This window comes from Larimichthys crocea, chromosome XIII (genome assembly GCF_000972845.2).
Source record: "Larimichthys crocea isolate SSNF chromosome XIII, L_crocea_2.0, whole genome shotgun sequence".
NCBI lineage: Eukaryota > Metazoa > Chordata > Actinopteri > Sciaenidae > Larimichthys > Larimichthys crocea.
Window position 1 is genome coordinate 38,984,959 of NC_040023.1, and position 22,003 is coordinate 39,006,961.

Below are 22,003 nucleotides of genomic sequence, written 5' to 3' on the forward strand. Positions count from 1 at the left end.
CGTTATCAGCCTCAGAATTTAATCTGAGGTTCGTAAAAGCCTTCTGGAGAAGATAAGAATGAACGAGTGGTCGAGTGTGGTGTCTTTTATGGTAACTCTAGCTGTATATGTGATGTAGAAAATCTGTATTCTTAATGTAGTGGACCACTAAAATAGATAATGTCTATTTGCTCATTGCACAAGTCAGCATGTACACAGTTTAGTTCATTGGGTTTCTCTCATCACAACTAGGATCCAACAATCCTTGCAATGTTAATGTTTTCTTTTGCTGCATGAAAGTGTTGGGATCGATTTTCAAAGACATGACTGAATCAGGCAGTATTTCCATAGCTCAGTCCTCCTATATTTGTCAGTTTGGAAGAAATACACTGTGGAGAGTTGATGGTTGACCTGGACAGGCTGCTTCTAACAGGGCTGAGAAGCCTGAGAGCAGAAGGTCACACTGTCAGTGACTCACTATGCCCTTGGGCTCTCTCACACTCACACTCACACACACAAACACACTCTTCCTAACTGGCAGTGAAAAGGCTTCCAGGGTAAACACCTAATTGTGCTCCTCTTTTCTGTTTTTAAGCTCTCACCGCCGACCTTGATGCTGACTGATATTGAGTTATGTAAGGGGGGGAGGATGGCATGTTATTTTTAAATCTAAAGAGAAAAGAGATTGTGTTTGAACAGAGCGCATAGCCTATTGTGTTTCAGTTAGCGTGGTGATGGAGGGGAAAAAACAACATGTGTAATAGTCGCCTTATATAACACTCTTGAATACACAAGCTGTGAGTGCAGAGGATTAAAATATACACACTGGGGTATTTTAATGGTACAGGTAATTCATAAGCACTTAAATATCCCAAAATAGTGATGAACCTCATTAGTGAACACAATATTTGCCTGCTCACTTGTTTTGTAACTCAGATGTTAGATGCTTTAAGCACCCAAAATCCAAATTAATCAAGTAATTTATTCATATAAAACGCCTGAGTAGAAGTAATGTGTTAAAAAATAAATATGCACACAAGACCAACCAATTTATGAATCTTGATTTTCTTGTATTCAAAGTTGCTCTGAGGAATATAGAGTCAGATAATTAATTTATGATTTTGTTAGGTACACAGTTCGTGTGAATATGTTTCTGATGTGCAGTGCTGGAGCTCTGCTGACATTGGCACATATGGTGTGAGGAAATCTAGTTGATAAACAAAAACCTTTTTGTAAAACTTGCCATCTTTGAATGAACCATCCCACTAAACTGGGCACTATGTAAGCATAATGTTCACAGCACGACCAGTATAAGCTACACACCATGCAGGTTTACTTCATTTCCCTCTGATGTGTGTGAAACTACTGTGATACAAGCGAGGAGTTAGTTGCACATCAGCCTCTGTGACCAGTTTCCAATCATTTTTATCATTATTATCATTATTATTATTATTATTATTATTATTATTGTTGTTATTATAAACTATCACAGGCAATAATTAGAGGATACTTGCACAACCTGTGGGCAGGGAGACCCAACTAATAGTGTAACTTGACTTGACATTTCACACAGTAAGATAGACCCAGGAGTGTTTTGGTCCAATTAAGTAGCTGCTGTCGCTAGTGGGCTGTGTACCTATTAACTTTGCCTCTGTGGTCTTCACTGCCAGCTGTGGCTGTTTACTCCATATAAAAGGTGTGATTTGTATTCTATTTTACAGAGAGAAGTCTACTCTTAACTCTTTTTAATTGTTTTTTTTAATCCATAAAATAAAGTTGGGCACAGTACATGTACTGTATTTCTGGAAAACTCTAAGGCCATGTTCTCTTCCTACAGTGTTTGAATTTACATTTCTGTAATGAAATCATGCGTTACAGAATGTTTTGATGCTTTGCAGACCAGTCTGGCCAGCATGCACATACAGCGATATGCATTGGTGATGTTGATCTGGACTCCAAGCTGCAATTTGATGAAGGAAGGACGGAGGAAGAAATCTGTTGTTATTACATATGGCCCATGATAATTATGTTACAGGTCATTCCCCAGTGAAACTAATTAGACACTTCCAAGCAGGAAGTAATGTCTTATTGTGGGAATACTGGGATTTCTACAGGCTTGTGTTTATTCATCTGTATAAAGGCAACTAGCATGTGTTCACTTAGCAGTTGTTATGTGCTCAAGGCCAAAGGAGACACTTACTACCCTGTTGGAGAGCTTGTGTTGTTTTAGGGAGCAGGATATTTTGTGATCATACATCCATTTGTGAGGCGTTGTTTTGCAAGGTGATGTGCAGTTTGGAAGCTAAAATGTGGCCCAGCTTTCTGTTGCCACACAGACCACTGCATGTTGAAATGCTCGGATCGTAACGACTCGATTTCGACGACTACACATGCTACTCCGCTTCAAGTGGAATAAATTTGGATGCTCTTTTGAATAATAGATGATCCCCTGAGGTGTTGCGGAATTATCTTTGCCTGACGACCTCCTCTGCGAGCAGATTGTGGGAATGTGCGGATTAATTTTTTTTAAAATTGGGAGAGAAAACCTGTGGAAAACGGTTATGAAACACTAATTGGCCAAATGACATAAAATCCTGTCTGATATCATTATTATTCAATGACCTCTGCATTCACATTTTACCTTTTTCGGTTTTCAGTAGATGCTCTAATCTAGAGACATTTAGAGCTAGAGTGTAACCATGAGCTTTCATTTCTGAATCAACAGCATTAAATGTAAATGGAAGTAATGTGGGCCAGGGTCACTGGTAATAGTCTCACTTGAATAGTCCAAACAATAACAACAAAGAATTATTTTGATAATTAGTCAGAACTGTCTGTTGTTAAGATTTAATGGTTTCTAACTAGCAAAGGCTCGAAGCGTTTCCTATAAGCCTTATTACTATTACTACTTAACTATTTTGGCTGTCGCTTAATTATTAACAGACAAGAGTGTTTTTTTATTGTATTTTATTATACCTAATAGTCAAAATGGGTGAAAAAGATTAAATTGGGATTTTAATAACCTAAGATAGAATATGTCTTCAGTGCACTGTACTCCACATTACATACAGTATATAAGTTTGTACACTAGTTTTACAGCAACACAATTTTTTTCTTCTGTCTTGTAAACAAAACAGTTGCCTCAAGATTTCCTCCATGCAAGTCAATGATATCTGATTTTCAGAAATGTAAGCCTTTATGCTTGTTAGTAGTAATTATGTTGAACATTTCTCTTTCAAACACTGCTTCAACAGAACCAGCCATGCATACTAAGACTGAATAGCTCGTGATTGGAACAACAAACAGCTTAGACAGACAGTTTACGTCAGGATAACACTCTCAAGCTACTATCTGCTGCTCCTCGATCGACTAATAAAAGATGTGTTTTTTTTCTAATTCTGCTTATATAAAACCAGAATGATTACAAACCACTTATTAGCAGTTCCAGCAGATACTACCTTTGGCTTATAATCCACGCAGAGGCTTGAAAGTTGGCTCTTGGCAGCTTGTTCATGAAGAAAAACAGCTGAGTTGAATTGTGAATTCTCAGAGTAGATACCATTAGAGTCTTTCATTTATTTGTATATATATATAACCTCTCAAAAATATGGCAAGCTGGACTATGTCTTTGATAAAGTCAAAAGAAGCAGCATTCCTCAGCAGTGTTGCACCAAAACACACAGAGCATGAATTTTGACTGGAGCAGCCAGTGGAGGGAATGAGATTTTGAAAGCTTGTAGACAAACAGCATCCTGGATGGGTCAGTGGTGCTGCGAAAGAGAGAGAATACAGGCCGGGTATTCACGAGGGAACTGAGACAGTTTTAGATAGATTATTAAAGCTTTCGACATGGAGTTAGGCCAAATCCCTTGTGAGGTTTCTGACTCAGCAGAGTTCAGTTTCTCTGACAGACAGTTATGTGTAGATCACAAATGTTCTTAGTCTAGCAGGGAATCATTAGTGACAAAGGTCCTCTGAACTTTTTCACTTCCTCAGGTCTCCATGGCACTTAGTTTTGGCTTCAACTAAATGACTAACCACATGACAGCTCGACCCATGCAGAGCCCTCTCTTAACTCAGTGAGGATATGAAATGTTTCTATTAGCTTGTTGTTTTTCCGGTTGCTGTGTTGAAATTTTTTCCTACTTGGATACTTGCCTTTGCAAGGCTCTATGGGAGTTTGTGTCAGAACTGAAAGTTCTGGATGTTTGCATTTATGAGGCTCTTATGAACCAAAATTGACCTCAGCCTGGGTGGAGTAAACATCTGTTTTTTGTGTGACACTTGCACAGATGGCCCGTTTGAGCGCACAGTCTAAAATGAAGATGTCATCGCCCCCTGTTCAAACAAAAAAATGTTTCATTTGGGTATTTTGCCTCTTCCCTCATGATCACTGGCCTTTTGTGACAGAGTAAACCGTTTGACTCACTCTGCTGGCGCTCGTTGAAGTCTGTTCAGTGGTGAGTGGGGGAGAAGTGAAAGTGTGCACTATATTTGTAGTAATCATCTATTCAGTGTCGGCCTTTGTACAACAGTATTAAATGTAACATTAATTCTCACTCGGCTGTAAAGCGATAAGACTTGTGACACAAAAAATGTGAGACTTCTCCTTTTTGGCCTTTTGCCACATGGTGTGTGTCATGTCTCTCTTAGATTAGCGGTCGATAACATGTTTTTTTTTAGTTCATAGAACATTTTGGGAAATACACTTATTTTCTTTCCCACCAAGAGTCCAGCAAATTAAAGGCAAGCCTAGCTCTGTCCAAAGGTAACCAAATCTACCTACCTAAATGACACATTATATCTTGTTTATTTAATTTCTACAAAACCTAAAGTGTTAATACAACAGGAAGTCACTGCTCCCAGCCAAGAAATTGTCCCTTTAAACTATAATGCACCATCTTTACTGTTTTAGTGCAGATTAAATGAACAAGATGGTGATGAGTGAGCTTCAGAGTTGCTGGTAGATGGCTAGCTTTAATGCTCCACATCAATGAACTGGAGCACACTAATAAGATATTTATGAGATATAATTATCCTTAATTAATCCAATCATCATCATTTAATGTGGATGATGTGGATGCATGGTATTGATTTCTTTAACTTTAGACTCCAGCTATTCCGTCTTCCTCGCTGTCATCTTTGAATTTTGCCGCTTTTTTTCGCTGACAGACCTGTTTCCTCTTTTCTCGACAAACGCCTACTTCCTCCTTCTGTCTGTCTCTCTCAGCACTCTCTTGGTCGCTCTTTTGCCTGAGGTGAAACACTGCACAAACCGTTGTGAAGTCTTTGTCTGTGGATTGTGATGCTGAAGGCACCTCACTTGTAGGCATTGACAAAAGTTACCTTAAAAAAAATAGCTGCCTCCTCTCTCCACTTTAAGCAGTTGTTTGCACAAGAAGCAGGTTAATTGAGAGAAGATCGACCAACTACCGTTGGTTGTCAAGTTTTCCGGGTGAGTCTTCATGGTGTTTTTTTTTTTACTCCGTCTTCACGCTACACAGGATGCGGTAGGCCTCAGGGTGCGGCTCTGTGCCCTCCTGCCTCCTCTTCTCCTTGTGTGTCACCAGTGGACACGTACATTGTGATTAGATGTTTGCAGGCTGGAGTTTTGAATGTCTTGGTACATACTGTGCATGCATCTGAGATGGGGCTCTGTGTTGGTTCTCCACATCTAACCGGAGAAGAATGGAAATGTCAAAGAACGGATGTGTTTTAAGACAGTTGATCGTTGTGGCCTCGGGAGGATGGAAATGTGGTGTCAGTAGTTTATGATTTTGGAAAGGCTAAAGAAAGGCCATACTTACACAGCTGATAAATCTGCTGCATTTTAAAGTAATTACTTGGCAATAGTACTTCTTTCACAATACACAACATGGATTAGCTGTATGCCTGTAGAGCTAATTTTGCCTTGTACTTTCCTCCAGCAAGTGTCTTCTTTTTTTTTTTTTTTTTTTTTTTTGGTCTCTAAATGTTCCAGTGTTTTGATTATCTGGGTTGAAGAATGCCATCCAAGTACCTCTAATTGTTCCTGACTCACTTGTTTACCTCAAATTGCTGGCTTGCTCTGCTCGCAACACACTATTTAGGATATGCTTGCACCTTGCTCAGCAATACACTGTAGCTCCATGCTTCACTTGTTCTCCTGTGTGTGCAGATTTATGTATCTAGACAAACATGCAGTCGATTTTTAGCTGTATAGAGTGTAAGTGCAAGAGTTGACTTTTAAAGATCTCACATCTCAGTCAGAGGTTGGTTTTCTGCTGCTGAGAGTTGTTACGAGCCGCTGGCACCGACATTTGACAGGATATCCTGGTTGCAGCAGTTTAGCGTGGACCAGGGCGGGTTTGTGACACAAACGTGCTGAGAGGCACACAGAGAGAAGTCATGTTTGTTGTGATGCCTGTCAGTCCAATGTCCAAACTGTGGAGGATGTTGCACTAAATTAAGAAAAGAAAACTAAAAGAAAACATGTCCTCACTTGAATTTTTGCCCCAAATGTTTTTTTGGTATATTGCTTTATATACAAATCTTAAGTCTCTTAGGACATAGCACTTCCTCCTTTGGTTGAATCTAGAAGTCATATTTCTAAACCCTGACCCTAGCCTTCCCCCTTTTCCTTTTGTCTTCTTCCTTTTATTTGCAGCTGTTTTGTCAGCCCTTTGTCTTAAAGTCAGCAGCTTTTCCTGTGAGCTGGGTATGGGTGTTGGGGAGGGATTGGGCATAACACAGCAGCTTTCTATAAGATTCTCAGTTTCAGGATACTCTTTCTGTTATGTGTTTCTCTTGGAAACATGGTGTGTTTTCGTTTCAATATTCTACATCAGTGATAGGGTGAGGGGTACCTGCAATCCAGTCTAGAGTTGCCAGGGGGTAAGCGGAAGGATTGAGGAGTACTCTTCGATAGAAGAAAAAGAGAAAATATCCACAATTTATAACTCAAACTGAACAATGTTGCAATTAAGACTCTAAAATCAGCACACAGTTGGCTAGTAATAATGTATAAAGTGTTTGAAATAGATGATATAAACCGATGGAACAGCTGAAAGTAGCTGTGGTTAAAAATAATGAATGGTAAAATAGTAAGGTAAAAGTTGAGGAGAAATTGTTGATACATTAAGCTCTTGCCAGTGGTGTAACTACAAACTTAACCAAACCAATCTAAAGACTGAAAGTTCAGATAAATGAAAAATGTACATCTGTTATATACACTTTTATATATAATAAATACTTATAAAGTAATTTAAATGAACTGGTTTAGAACTTCATAGCCCCTAAATAAATCTTGTTTTTGCTGAGGTTTAACTTACTTGTTTGAACTCACATGTATAGGTGTAGTCCAGGGTGTATCAGTAAAACATGGCATCACTGTTGGGTGTGATTGAAGTTACAAAAGAGCACCCTTTGACCCCACCAACCATCAGTGTTGCATGATGTGGTTAAGGGTGAAACAGGCAATAAACACTCCTTTTCAGATTGGAGTTAAGTTACTCAGTGTGTGTGTGTGTGTGTGTGTGTGTGTGTGTGTGTGTGTGTGTGTGTGTGTGTGTGTGTGTGTGTGTGTGTGTTTCTGACATGCACACACCTCTTCTCAAGGGTGTAACATGACCATCCTGTGGCCAGTGTGTAGGTGTGTGAAGGCTTCTTGCTCGGAGCAACAATAACTCGGTCCTCTGCACCATGTCAGTGGCCTTTTGTCTCAGCTCTCAGATAAAAGATGGTGCTCTTTTTGTAGGCTGACACACACACACACACACACACACAGAGAGAGGCCCCTGTGGCGAGGCGGGCCCTTTGTGGAGTCATCAAATGAAGAGCTAGAAAGGCTCCTTTTGAAATCCACCCAGCACATAGGTTAATACAGACACACCCACACACAGGCACAGACACAGATGTTCACAGATGCAATTGTTGAGTATGTACCCTCTCCCACACTAAAAATAATTTTGTTAAACTTTGGTGCACAGACACTCTGAGCACATGAGAGCCTTAGCGGCTAGATGTGGAAATTTTAAGAGGATTCATATTTACAGTCTAAAAAAAGAGCTTTTGATTGACAGAGGGACTTCATGCTATGTGTTGGTAATATTTTGTCCCCTAAATTTGATTATATGCTGTTGCTATTTATAACAATAATTCATTAAAATGTTTCCAGGCTTGGCTTGGACCAGATGCCTCTGTGGTCTCTTGTAGGAGGTTGAGGTTGCATCAAATGTATCTTCATTTTTTGAAAAGTAAAAAAATAAATTCATGTCAGCAGGGGAGATATGTAACCAAACATTAACTTTTATGAAGAAGAAGGAGCTGGATATAAATGGCTGCTTATTAAAAGGAGGATTCACTACAGAGTTTAGTTTAGAACAACAAATCAAAAGTATCTCAGCTCATCAATCACTGACAACACTGGCAACTATTTAAATCTGTTTTATATCAACTCGTTCTGAAAAAGATCAGTTGAAAATGTTAGAATAAATCTGCGAAGAAGATGGTGATCCATGGTGATTCAGCTTATCAGCTTCAGCATTTGGATCAAGGAGCTCGTTATATAAATAAGAATATCAGATTTTAATAGCTCCAACCAAAAAAACTTGATCTGGAGTCACACAGTTCTCACAGAAGATTAATTAATGTAAGCGATGGAAGATGGATGAAAGCCTGGGAAAAGAAGATGGTTGTTATAAAGTTGACGTGACAGAAGAAGGTAGGAGGAGAGGCATGTATGCATCACATGTCAAAACTACTCAGCGGGAGCCCATGGGAGGTCTGACATGTACTGTTTAGCCGGTATCAGACTGCTTCAAATGAAGTGTCAATTAAATGCAAAAGCCTGAGGTCAAATCACCTTGACATCATTTTGAAAAAAAAAAAAAAGAGGGTTGACAGCTTAGTACATGTGTTATTGAGGTTATATATATATTTATATAAAGTGTTTCATCAGGTCTGAGTGTTAGTTGGTCACACTGACATTAACTGCTGCCTCATGTTCTTTCACACCATAATAAAAGTCCCAGGAGGAGCTGGCTTTATTTAGATCATCTTCCCCTTGATATTCATGCCCCCACTCACACTGCTTGTCTCCCTTCTCTCTCTCCATCAGCAGATGATGGAGTTTTAATTAAACTTACTTCAAAGTGTTCCTATTCCTTAAATACAGCAAATAGGCGTCTTTGTTTTTTCACAACGATATGAAGAGATGTTTTTAATTAAAATTCTATGTAAGCTGTTATATGCGATTTAGAAAGTGGTGTTGATGGATTCTTTAGCAAAGCTGTAAATGAAGTGAGACAGATGCCACAAATTGCATCGTTGCACCTCCGGTAATAGATCTATTCATTTTATTTTTATGAAACAGCATTTTACACGCAACAGCGCAACATTTCTGCACACTCAGCTTTTTATTTCTCTATCTTGGAAAAGTTGTAATTGAAGTATTTGGCTTTCTCTCTCTAACCCGGTTTCTTTTTGCCTTGTTTTCTCCTCTCACATCTATCACTCTTTTTTTCTACACTTTATTCCATTGATCTTGATTTTAACTCTAATTCCATTAGTTCATGTTCACCGTCTGTGGCTGTCTTCCTTTAATCTCGGTTACCTCTCAAATCCTCCCTCCCTCTCTGCCTCCTCATGTTCACTTGTATTTCTCACCTTTTGTTGCACGCATCTTCTCTGTTTCCCTTTCTCTTTCTCCTCTCTGTACAGACAATGTGTCCCCTTGCATTACACATCATGAATTATAAAAGTGAAATCCAGCACTCTTCTGCTGCCCAACAAATCACAGGCCCTCTCTCCTCTTCTGTTTCCTCTCCTCTTACCCTCTCTCCCCTCTTTATTGATGGTTTTGTTCCTTAATTTCGACCTCTGGCAGCAGATCAAATCACAGGTTTCCGTGGGTAACATGAGATTTAGTTTTTTCCCCCCACTCTTTTGGAGCTAATCCTGAGGAATTTTGGCCACTGTAACCCAGCGGCACATGCCTCTCTGGTTACAGCAGGTGGGCGAGTGCTTGAAGACAGATTAACTGCACACATAGACATCCACAGATTACAATACCTTGTTGGAGTAGAGCCCAGTTAGACTTTTGGTTTGATGGTTTTGGCAGCATATTATGCATACAGTACATTAGTGCAATTAAACCAATGAAAGGAAATGTGTGTCAAATGAATGAAAGAGTCTTTTTAATGTTTTTCATTGCCTGATTTATGGTCTTTTTGGTTAAATTCTGCCGAATAATGTTCTGAGTAGAGACAGACTTGCCAAGAAGTGGGGAAGAGATTGATGAAAGCATGAAACGTTGGATGCGGCGAGCAGAATTAATGAACAGAGGATAAGAGGAGAGGAATGAAATAAAGAAGCAGGGTCACATCCTGAGTGTTCTTCTGCAAATAAAAAAGATGGAGTGAACTATGTGTCCCGTTAAGCCTTTTTAACCCTCTGGCAAAGCGAAAAATAAACACACTCACTCATACTCAACTAAACCAGGTTTGCAGCATCACCTGCTCTGACATGATGAGCTGTGATGATGACTTGTAAAAAAATATATGAAGACAAACATACTAGTGTAACACCGTATTGCTTTGAAGTTGTTCCCCCCGGAGGAGTCTGTATGTGTCATTTTGCAGGAAAAACATGTTGATCAAATGAATGCTGGACTGTTTGTTGCCCTGCTCATGGTGTGCTGGTGTGTTGAACTGCTGTGTCTCTCAATTACATTTGAGCCCATTTTCAAGGGATTTACTGTGGCTGTCAGCAATGAGATAGGTGTGTGTCCTGGTGTGCGTGTGTGTCTCCAATCAATAAGGCTCAAGGCCATCCATCTCTGAGTCATCGTAGTTCTCGGAAGATGATGAGAAGGTGCTCGGAATACACACATAGCCTACAGACACACACACTAGTGTTTACTGGAAGTCAAGTCCAATCCTCAGTCAGAGTGATAGGCTTGTATTTTGACTTCACAGAAAGACAAACTTTCCACTCTCTATTTGAAAGTATAAATCCTGTTTATTACATTTTGGTTCTTTTTTTTTTTTTTTTAGAACTTTGATGAGTGTTTCTCTCATAACCGACAGAAATGGCCAACCTAATTGCTGAAATGTGGTAACACAGAAACGTTGCTATGACAAAGTCTGGGAGGGCAGCAAAAAATAAGCAGTTCTGACAGCCAGACGAGCTATAAGTTTAACCATTTTAACCAAAACCACTTTATTTGCTGGTGAACCCGGAAGGATTTAATTAAGACCGTTGATAATAATCACACATTGTACAGAAAAATGAGTTGAACCGTCTAAAGTCAGGCCGTACATTTTAAAGGATGTTTCTATGTTATGTTTTTGACATTAACAGAGGTTAAACAAATATATTTTAGTAGTATCCCTTGAATTTGTGACCAACATATATACTGAGCAGGATACTTTCTAGTTGAAAAGTAAAATTGTAAGTGCCGTCTGCTGAGTGATGGTGTCAAACCACATCCAACATATTTGGCAAGCTGCTGTTTAACGTCACTCATTGACAAACATAAAGAGATTCTGCTAAGATAAGCTAATATTGACTGACATACCGTACCAGATAGCTTGCTGATCTGGATTAAAGTCTACAACAGACAGTTCACCATTCACCATGCTCGCCGACATGCCAACATTTACTAATTAGCACAAAGTGCAACTGAGGCTGAACATCCACATTGAGATATTTCACCCAAAACCACAAATGCAAACCACATGTTGGGGAACATGAATGCCTGTACAAAATTCCATTGCAATGCATCCAATAGTTGTTGACATATTTCAGTCTGGACCAAAGACTTTTTAAATCCCTGCAGTCACAGCGCTATAGCATGGCTAAACATCCTGACAAGAGTGGCAGCTTTATAGCTTTTCCTTGACTGCAGCAGTCAGTATTGAGAAGTATGGTAATCTCTGCATAGATGACTAACATGCTATTGTCTGTAGGATATATCTGAATGAGTGACTCATTCACACATACTGTGTGCATGTACAGTAAGGCTGGTCTTTCTGAGACACATTCTTCAATCTAGCAGGACCCTGCTGCTGATATTCTTTTGAATTCTTTCAGTAATTAGACTATTAAGTATAATGTGTGCAGTTTATGTATCTGTCTCAGTGTTTTATCTCTGTTTTGCTCTCTCCACATCTCATTTGCCGGCTTGCTTATCCAAGAATGGGAACCAGACATGAAATTTTCTCTGCATAAGGTTACCGAGGGGAGAGGCAGGCAGAGGGGGCTGGGAAACAGAGAGATATACAGCTGCAAGGCGAAGTGTCTCAGAAAGTATTTAACATGCGTTAAGAAAAAAACACTCTAATCTTCAATGAACATACTCGTTCATATTTCAGTGCTGAAATTCAAAGCAGAGGGGTGGAGTGAGTCATATCTTGGGGAGTTGTGACAAACGTGACTTGAGTATGACACGCACTTTGGAAAGAAAGACGCATCCACATCTCGAGCTATTGATGCAGCGGTTGCCATGGCAACGGGCCCTTGAATAAAGCCTATGTGGATCATTATGTGGTGACTCACACACAACACCAGGCCACTCTTATTACGTAAACTATCTTTAAATCAAAATATAAATAAAATAAATTAATACAAGCTCATCAAACACACACACATACTCCAGGAGACTCAGACATCCACACTAAAAAACACATTTCATCACTCACTATTCTGCACACATGCTGTTTATATCAACACTCACTATTCTGCTCAATAGTTCTCTCACAGGAATTAATCTGAGCCTGTCCTTATGAATTATGGATTGAGATTAAATATGTAAACAGGCTTCTCCACCAGGAACCAGGATGATCCAAGCTTTCTAGACAGGCTAGAAAGGTGAATTATTGATGCCTTCCTTAGTCAGTTTTGGGGATATCTATGGTGCATTTTCTATTTGATAACTGTGCAGTGGTGGGTTTCATTAGACCCCCTGCAAGCACACAGAAGTAGCTTTACCCAGCTCCTCCTGTGTGGTTTGGCGTGACACCAGATTTGACTGGTTTTCCACCATGGGGTTTCTATCTGGCTTATTTTAGAAAGCTGCAGGGTTTCAGGTCAATCCAGCTGCCTGTCCCTCCGTCAGATATCCAGCTTTTTATTTTGTGCCCTCATAGGAGTCCTCCGCAGTGACAGACGCCAGGGAGGAGCCGCCCCCAAGATTATATGTTCAAAATCTGAGTGTGTGTTCTCATGAAAGTGGGAGTGAGGATTGTGTGTTTGTTGCTATGCCAGGGTGCGCATGGTGATAAGTACAGATTGATTGTCTGTGTGTTTCAATTGTGTTTTGACCTGCGTCTCACTGGAAACTAAATGTCAAACAAATAGTCTTATCTCACATTTTCACTCAGTTCCTCCTTGTCCTCTCTTTCCTTTGCCTTCGCCTCCAGTTTTTAAGAGAGGGAGTTTCAAGACTGAATAAAAATTTAATTAAAAAAGAAATTTAGAGAAACACTATGGGTGTTTATGGCCGATAAACTCCACACTTATATAGCAGACTGTAGGTTAACAACTTATAGTCTCTATAACCTAACTATAGCCTGACTGATACCCAGGTTTTGAGGCTGATACCAATATTGATAATTGAGAATTTAAAAATAGAATAAAGATTTTTGTTATGGAGTTCTTAAAGATCCTTTAAATGTTTTTGTTACTTTAAAATTAACTTTTTATATGTTCAGATGATGCAGGTCGTCTTCCCCAGAACCTGCCATGTTCTCCCCTGACTCTAGAAACTGTAGTTTAAAGATGTACTATGTAATGAAAGGACTGTTTCTGAAATACTTCAAGCACGTATTTTTTATACATCTCACTACTGCATTTTCTTGTTGCATATCGCCCGACATACATGCAGTAGTCTATATTTGGCACTGATGAATGGCCAATTTTTCTCAGACTTGACAAAGCTTAATTAGAAGCACAGAAGACACAACACAACAAACGTTTCAAAGTCTGCTTGATGCTCCCCATGATGTAAAATTAGAGGAATACCCTTTAAAGCTATTGGAATTTGTCAGAGGAAGAAGCTCTGCTTAAGCTGCCGCTGTTGAATCCTTCATGCTTACTGGCTATTGTGGCTAAAGCTACTTCACAGGCCCTCACTTCAGCAAGAGAGATGGAGCTGCTTTATCTGTCAAACTGCAGGAACTCTTGCACTTTCATCACTGAGAAAATGTCTCAGAGGAGTCACAAACTTCACTCTGGAAGTCATTGCAAGATGCTGCTGGGTGGTTTATGTCTTTTTGTAGTATCTAAATGACTGAACTGAGGCATGTTCCCAGTGAAACAAAGTGGGTCTTTGTAACTTTTAGATTTACTTACCTGCTGTGACCTCATTAGCAGTTAAACTTTTATTTTTTTATTTAACCTTGTGAGTGTATCAGCCCCACCGGCACACCCTTATGTTCTGTGTGTCAGCAACTGCAAATTAAATTAGGCTACTGCTGAAAAAATTCTCATAGGACAAATACAAAAATCTGCTTGTCCGCTTTAGTTTGTACAAGTGGGTGTTAGAAGCTGAACTGCGTATTTGAATACAATTTTAAGCAGCGGTATCTGCAAGAATTTGCATGATGCTTAGTTTTTAAGGTCAACCATGACACAAACAGGGGAGCGTGTTCTAGCTGTGGGCTAGAAAGTAGAGATGTCAGATATTGCATCTGTGGTTTCTATACCTCAGCAGCGCTGAAGATGGACCCTCATGCATTACAGCTGGGCAGCCTGACCTCAGATGGTTTTGGGGTATGCTAATTTAAGGGGCCAGCGTGTTTTGCACAACTTTGCGTGTGTCTGCCCAAAGTATACACACTAGACTCAAATAACAGTAAACTGATGTAAGTAGGTCAGTTGACTCATTTTCTCTAACCCTTTATGTTGTATGAAACCGTCTGAGCTGTTCAGTAGCTTCTACGGCTGATGTGAACTCTTCATTGTGGCACATGTACTCACGTCTTTTGTATTTTTCAGCACTGCCCTTATTGACCCTTTTTCTTTAGTCATATGTGATATCATTTGAAGCTAATGCAAGCAAACATAATCTTAAGTAAGCAAACTTTGTTCTTGAATAACATGCCCCATTTTCTGTCTTTCTTTCCCCATCCACTCCGTCATATCTCTCTCCACCCGCTCCTCTCTCTTCACTCTTGTCCTGCAGGTTTGGATGAGCTACCTCCAGTAGTAGTGACAGAGGTGTGAGGCACCGGGACCCACACCCTCCCCACCACCCTTCAACCATGCCGCCACCAGCAGACATCGTCAAGGTGGCCATTGAGTGGCCAAAGGCCTTTCCCAAGCTCATGGAGATAGACCAGGTAGGTGTTTGAGCTGAGAATAGAGTTATCTTAATATCAACACATGTGTCTGCCCTTTAAATCCATGGAGACCTGACAGACAAAATCAGGTTTCTCAATCTTGCATGAACAAGGTGCATGTTTTGTCTGAGCACACTACTGTACAGTAATCTGCTGTGTATACAATGAAATCTGTTTGTCGGTGTGTGTGCGTGTGTGTGTGGTGGCGTCTGGAGTGGGTGGGTGGATCTGATCAGGCCATAATAGGTCTTTGCATTGTATCCAACAATTACACTAATTACACAAAGACATTAAAGACATTACTTTGAATGTGGTGATGGAGGCTAAATCAACACCATAATTATGAAAGACATGAACCAAAATCAGTCCAGCATTGTCACAAATGTAGGTAGGATGCCACACATTTCATAACTTACTTAATGTTTGTTGTAAATCATGGCCAAAATGTTGGACTTGAACATTTTCAAGAAAATTAGTGTGATTTTCAATTAAATTTCTGCTATTTCTGGCATGAAATCATTCTGCTGATTTCCTGATCACTGGTTTGAATATGTGAGCCTTCACACGGCTCGAGTATAAACCCAGATACAAACCATACTGAATGCCCGCAATCATTAGGGACTAACAAAACAGTGGATGACATGCTAATGAAATAATTAGCACAAACAATGACTACCTCGTGCAGGGAGATGACATGTTTGCTGTTGCGTCGTCTGATTGCACATACAGTGTGTGAAATGGCCTGTTCTGTGTGTGTGTATGTGTGTGTGTGACTCATGGTTAGGCTAATGATTGTACAAGCTATGAGTCACTGTGACAACTGGAACTATGATTGCCCTTCTCAATGGATAAATCGCTGAATGAAATATTCAAACTACAGAGTATATGCGACTTAAGGCCTTTTAAGCATTTACATGTCAATTTAAGGATGGAGTTTTTCTGTTTAATGACCCCTTATCAGCACGGCTGCCGCAGTGTGAACTGTAAAACGTCTTTAGCTCTTTCTCTCATCTTCACTTCTTGAAGCCACCTCTCCTCCTCCCCTTCCTCCGCTTTCCTGTGATTCTCTTATCTGTCCCTGTCATCGTTCTCTTGTTCCTCCTATCTCTTGCCTCCTCCTCCTTGTCCTTCTTTACTTTCTCTCCTGTTTGTTCCCCCTCTCACTCCTCCTCCCTGTCTTTTGTTGTAACGGTGAAAACTTGCGCTGTGCCTCCTCCTCTCTTGTCTTCCACCGTCAACCCCCACCTCTTCCTCCTCCCTCTGCATCTCCTGTGTACAATAGGCCCTGCAGCAGCATATGGCTGTCTGAGTCATGCGATGGGGAGTGGGTTTCAGCTGCTCACGCTGTCTTGAGACTGAGAGAGAGTGCGTGTGTACATGGATGCAAATTTGTGCGTGTATTTTTTGTTTGTTTACGTGGGTATAACTCTGCATAAGTGAAATTGTGTGTGGGTGTGTTTGTGTGGCAACATGCATACTTGTTACTATTCATGCATTTGTGTGTGTGCTTCTGTGTTGACAGTTCTGTGTATGTGTGTATCCTTGTATCCCTCTGTATGAGGGTTCATGTACTTTTCTCCATATTTCTGTCTGTGTGTGTGTGTGTGTGTGTGCGTGCGTGTGCGTGTGCGTGTGCGAGTCACACTGTGATTCTGTATCTTTCCAAATATCTTCAGTGCCTCATGGGCACAAAAGTCCAACATTTATGTTGGAACGCTGGGAAATTAGTACAAATGCAGACAACTGTAGTAAGTGTTCAAATGTTATTGTTAGAAATGCAAGAGAGAGCAGGAGGAGAAAAAAGTGGAGGGGCTGCTGAGAAGTCAAACCAAAGGGAAACGAGCTGTGATGATTTTTTTGTATGATTATGATTTAGTAACTTTAAGCACAGTGTGGTGTGAGGCAGTGTTAAATTGATTTTGAAAAGTGTTACTAAATTAATTTTTGGCCACAAGAGGTCAACTGTTGCTTATTTACACCTCCAGCACTTACAGAGCAACATTAGCATTCATTTGGACACGTTTGTGTTCACCTAATGAAATTTAAGTGTTATAGTACTGTTTTCGTCCCCACTGACCGGAAATATGTGGTTCTTGAAATACTAAATGCGCCACTGTGCTCACCAGCTAGTCACCAACTTTGTCTGTCTACTGTTTGTAGCTGGGCAGGTAGTATGCCGTGGGTTTTTCATTGTGAAAAGCTGTCTGAGCACTGACAGTGAATCCAATCCCACAGTGAAAACTATGAACCGAGAAAGATGCTGAAATAACGTGTAGAGATGAGGGAAACCCCTGGGTGATAGTTGGAGGATAATAATTTATGGGTTCTTTACCTTTTTGTATTCCATTTTTACTCACCTGTTTTACAGCTGTGCATTAGTTTATACAGATTACCATATAGGGAAATATTGTCTTGGTCATATTTTAATGTTTATTTGTTTTGTTGATAATATAATATGCTTAATTTTTTAGACTTTTTATAGACTGAAAAGTAATGAAGCGGTTTCAGATTAATTAATTATAATTTGGTGGTATACACTATAGTGCCAAGGATAAACTGTGTGTTACTGCATCAGTTGAATCAGCTAGTTCAATCAGACGGGGACATAATGTGTAAGCAATCCCAAATAAAAATGTATGCCCTCTAAGGGGATATTTTAGTGCATACATAATGACTCCATAATAGCAGCAAAATGAAAATGTTTAAGAAGTGGAAAAGGATCCTTATGTGTATCCTTATAATCCTTATGTGTAATAATAGTTTCAAATATCTGTAATGAATGTTCAGACAATGAGACATCAGTCCTAGCTGGTGAAGTTGGCCTGTTGTCAGTGAGCTCGGAATAAAAAAAGATTATGTCTACTGGTTATCCTGCCAATTATAAAGGAGAGTGTCAGATAACAGGAGCTCAAGAGCTGACTCCCTAAACATCATATTCAGTCTAATATTATGTTTCATTATACTGTAGATGTGGTTCAGACAGGGAAATGTGAGGGAGTAGAGGAAGAGTAGATAGGATAGTAGAGGTCCTGTAACTCCTGGATGATGAAAGCATAAAAGCAACATGTATTTATACCTCAAGGGTAATAAGATAAAAGGTGCAGAGTGAGGATACTGGAAGAGGAGAGGAGAAAGGAGTTGTAGAAGCGATAACTGGGGAAACACAGTCTTAATTTGTTGATTGATTCATTTGTAGATTAGTGTAGTATTAGAGTAGTTGGTTTAAAGTTTTAATGAATTACAAACTGAAAACATCTCAAAAGAAATTTGAATGCACAGCTCACAACTGTATCAAATTCCTGACCAGACATTAATGACTAAAAATCAATAATTAATTTGATAGAATAGTCCACATAAAATTTGCTTCACAAAAGAAAAAGATCTGAGATCTGCACCGGCCATAGAGAAGCTAGACATTTAAACACTCCTAAAATGTTATGCATTACATGTGGTAATATACTGTCACCTTTTAATATTGTTTAAATGTATTAGTTTATTGATAATACAATTCAAAACTGTAACAAGCTTTGATGGTGTATGAGAGAAGGAATTGCTCAAAGCAATGCACAAGTGGTTTAGTGTGTTTTGAAATATTGCAGCCGCTTGCTTCATCATTTCTTTGATGATTGAGCATATTAATGTTTTGCTTGCATAAACCAGGATTATTCAGGTAGTGTTCTTTTTTTTTTTTGCATGTTTGTAAAGCATATTTTTGCATACTTTTGTTATGTTATCAATATTTTATCATCAGAGGAGGATATTACATATATATATTTTCCACAGGACATGCTGATACATTGTTTTTGTCTTTAGCATTTACTTTAATGCAGCATTAAAAACTCCTGAATGTCTGTTTAAAACCAACAGATGCCCTGTTGTAGTACTGACAGCAGTGGCGAACAAACAGATATTACATTAATACTGACTGACACTGTGTGCACACACTCCTTATACTTGTCACCACTCTCCAGCTCTCTCTCTCACCATTATCATCCACTCTCCTCCACGCTGTGTTTGCTGTTGTTTTCCCTTCATCTTATTCAATTTGCTTATTTCTCACTTTTTTATCTTCTGTTCTCCCTTTTGTTCACATAACAGCCCACACTCTCTTTCTGTCACCCCTCTGCCTTTCTTTCCCTGTCATATATGCCCACCATCCTGCCAGCATTATCTCCTCTCTGAAAGTCCTCCATCACTACAGCTTGTGCTCTTTGAAGCAGCCTCTCTCGCTGCTCAGGGTAAATCTCAGCAGAGTAGCAATTCCATCATATCATCCACAATGTTCTGTACATTGTGACTATATAGAAATGCTCACCAAATTGCTGTGCGTGTATTTAAGTGTGAATGGTTGCATCTGTGTGATTTTGCGCTCATGCTGTTCCCCGTGTGTTTTTGATAATAATGCTCGACACAGTGGTGATAAGAGGCCCCTTAAACATCCTTAAAACACTTTCTTGGTTCTTTACATAGGCTCGTTGATAAGACTGTGGCTAAAAAGGTCACCTAGCCTAGTATATACTATATTCAGACCCTCTACATAAGTAAAAAGAGGTTTTACTGTACTTTACTATAATGATTGAGCATTGTAAAAAGATGGGGCACTCACAGAAGACAGAATAAACAAAACAATGCTGTAAATGATTTTAGTCCCTGACTTTTAGTTTTGAGTATGCTCAAATGACGTACCGATATTATAACAATACTTTTTTTTTTTTATCTGACTTTTTTTTTTTCTAACTTCATTAGTGCCTTGGTGTTTTCCTAAATGCAATATAATTCAAACTTCTTAATTTAGATTCCTAAATGTTTAAATTTAAATGAGAAATGTTTTCTGTATGTAAAAACTCAAGTCTCAAACCCAAACTGAGATAACCCTGATGACAGCATTATAGTTATCTTTTCAAATTTTGAGAGAGAGATTTTGCAACCATGAACTTGCTACTCCTCCTCACATGTTAAATTGGTGGATTACCCCTTTGATAAAAAAAAGAAAAGCAAAAAAGTTGGCATTTAATGCTAAATCAGATTAACAGCCTAAGAATTCACTTGAGTATCATTGACACAGACATTAATGCTGTTCAAACAATAACAAGTCTTAACATTTCATCAATAACAAAACATAACATATTTTTTTATTTATTACTATATCCACCAAATCAATAGATATAGTAATAGAGTAAAAGGTATGTGGAGCAGATATATTAAGTAGCAAAAAATAAAGTAAAAGTACCTCTAAATCTATTGTTGAATAGTACTTGAGGAAAGATGATTAGTTACATTGCACAGCTGCTGATCTGGAAGCAATTTCACACATGATGATGACAAAAGAAAAGACAGACATGGTCAGTGCTCCCTCTCACCAGTCAAACAGTTAAATATAGATTCCTGAAGAACAGTCTCTCATTGTGCCAGTCCTGTAATATAAAGTAATTGCAGCTCACTGTGAGTTGACTGTTGTTTTAGAAACTCAAGTTTGGACTGTGGACTCTAAATGTAGTTTTGTCTTTCTCCACAGAAAAAGCCTCTCTCAGCCATCATTAAAGAAGTATGCGAGGGGTAAGTCTGCTTCATTGTGTGTCCGTGCACAAATGCGTTTTGGGTTTAAAGCAATTCTCTTAGGGCTCCTCGGTATCTACACTTAAATCCTAATAGCTGTATTTTAATACCAATTATGCAATGTGTTTTTTCCTCTCCTTCCAATGACTTTTAGGTGGTCCTTGGGGAACCATGAAAACTTTGCTCTGCAGATTGCTGACGCGACAAATTTCTACATCACAGAAAAGGTTTGTCTGTTTTATAACTCCAGGCTGCAGTGCTTAAAGCTTAGGGTAAGAAAAAAATATCTCAAGGACTCACTAACTTCTGTTTTCATCTTCTCTACAGAATCGCAATGACATTAAGAACGGCTCAATCCTGCGTCTGACCACCTCTCCTGTAAGTTAACTTATAAATACATAAAAACACACTGATCATTGTGAATGCACAGAAAGAAAACTTTATCTTTATTATCCCAACGCACCTCATATGCCTTCAGCATGTGTCTTTTTGCCTTCTGACATCAGTGCATCTTCCTCCTCCTCCCTCTGTCCACTCCAGTACCAGACTGCAGTCCAACTTCATGAACGGATCCAATCGTCCAGCATGGATGCCAAGCTGGAGGCTCTGAAGGACCTGGCAAATGCGTCCCGCGACATCACCTTCGCCCAAGAGTTCATCAACCTGGACGGCATCTCCCTGCTCACTCAGATGGTGGAAAGTGGGACTGAGTAAGTCAGCTGTCTGTCCATCTCTTTTGCTGTTTTGGATTTCCTCTGTCGCTGCTGTCTACTCATCACCTCAGACAGTTTCTCATTCCTCTTTGTATGATGAATTTTATAGGCAAGATGGGGAACAGTAGAAGGTTGGAAGAAATATACATTTTTAGTGTTTTCCTGAAGCCACAAAGCTATTAAATTTAAAATATTCCATTTGTAACCACAGGATTTCTACGCCTACACATCTATTTTACGGGTTTTAGGAGTATGGCACCTACACAGGTCTAAGGTCAGTGAGAGCCCAGGGGGTCTTTGGAGTTGCACTGTACATTCTGATTGGTTCAAAGTTCAAAGCAGCTGAGTTACTTGCTCTCTGTTCATTAACACTCCTTAAATCATTGTGTTAAGCTGGATTTATGCAGCATCTAGCCTTTGTTGTGCAATCTTAGT

At 39.4% G+C, this 22,003-nt stretch overlaps 1 protein-coding gene across 5 annotated transcripts in view; it reads left to right on the top strand.

Annotated features, from left to right (window-relative positions):
* elmo1 (engulfment and cell motility 1 (ced-12 homolog, C. elegans)) overlaps nucleotides 1-22,003 on the top strand; it is a 95,049-nt gene that overhangs the window by 16,947 nt on the left and 56,099 nt on the right. For 2 of the 5 annotated variants that reach the window (XM_019264255.2, XM_027286308.1), the window contains exons 1-6: nucleotides 5,204-5,434; nucleotides 15,143-15,299; nucleotides 20,815-20,855; nucleotides 21,010-21,082; nucleotides 21,183-21,233; nucleotides 21,396-21,565. In XM_019264255.2, coding sequence (XP_019119800.1) covers nucleotides 15,222-15,299; nucleotides 20,815-20,855; nucleotides 21,010-21,082; nucleotides 21,183-21,233; nucleotides 21,396-21,565 — 413 coding nt within the window. In that variant the 5' untranslated portion in view covers nucleotides 5,204-5,434; nucleotides 15,143-15,221. Of the gene's footprint in view, nucleotides 1-5,203; nucleotides 5,435-15,142; nucleotides 15,300-20,814; nucleotides 20,856-21,009; nucleotides 21,083-21,182; nucleotides 21,234-21,395; nucleotides 21,566-22,003 lie in introns of those variants that run through there. The other 3 variants (XM_027286309.1, XM_027286310.1, XM_019264254.2) reach the window with 2 other exon arrangements.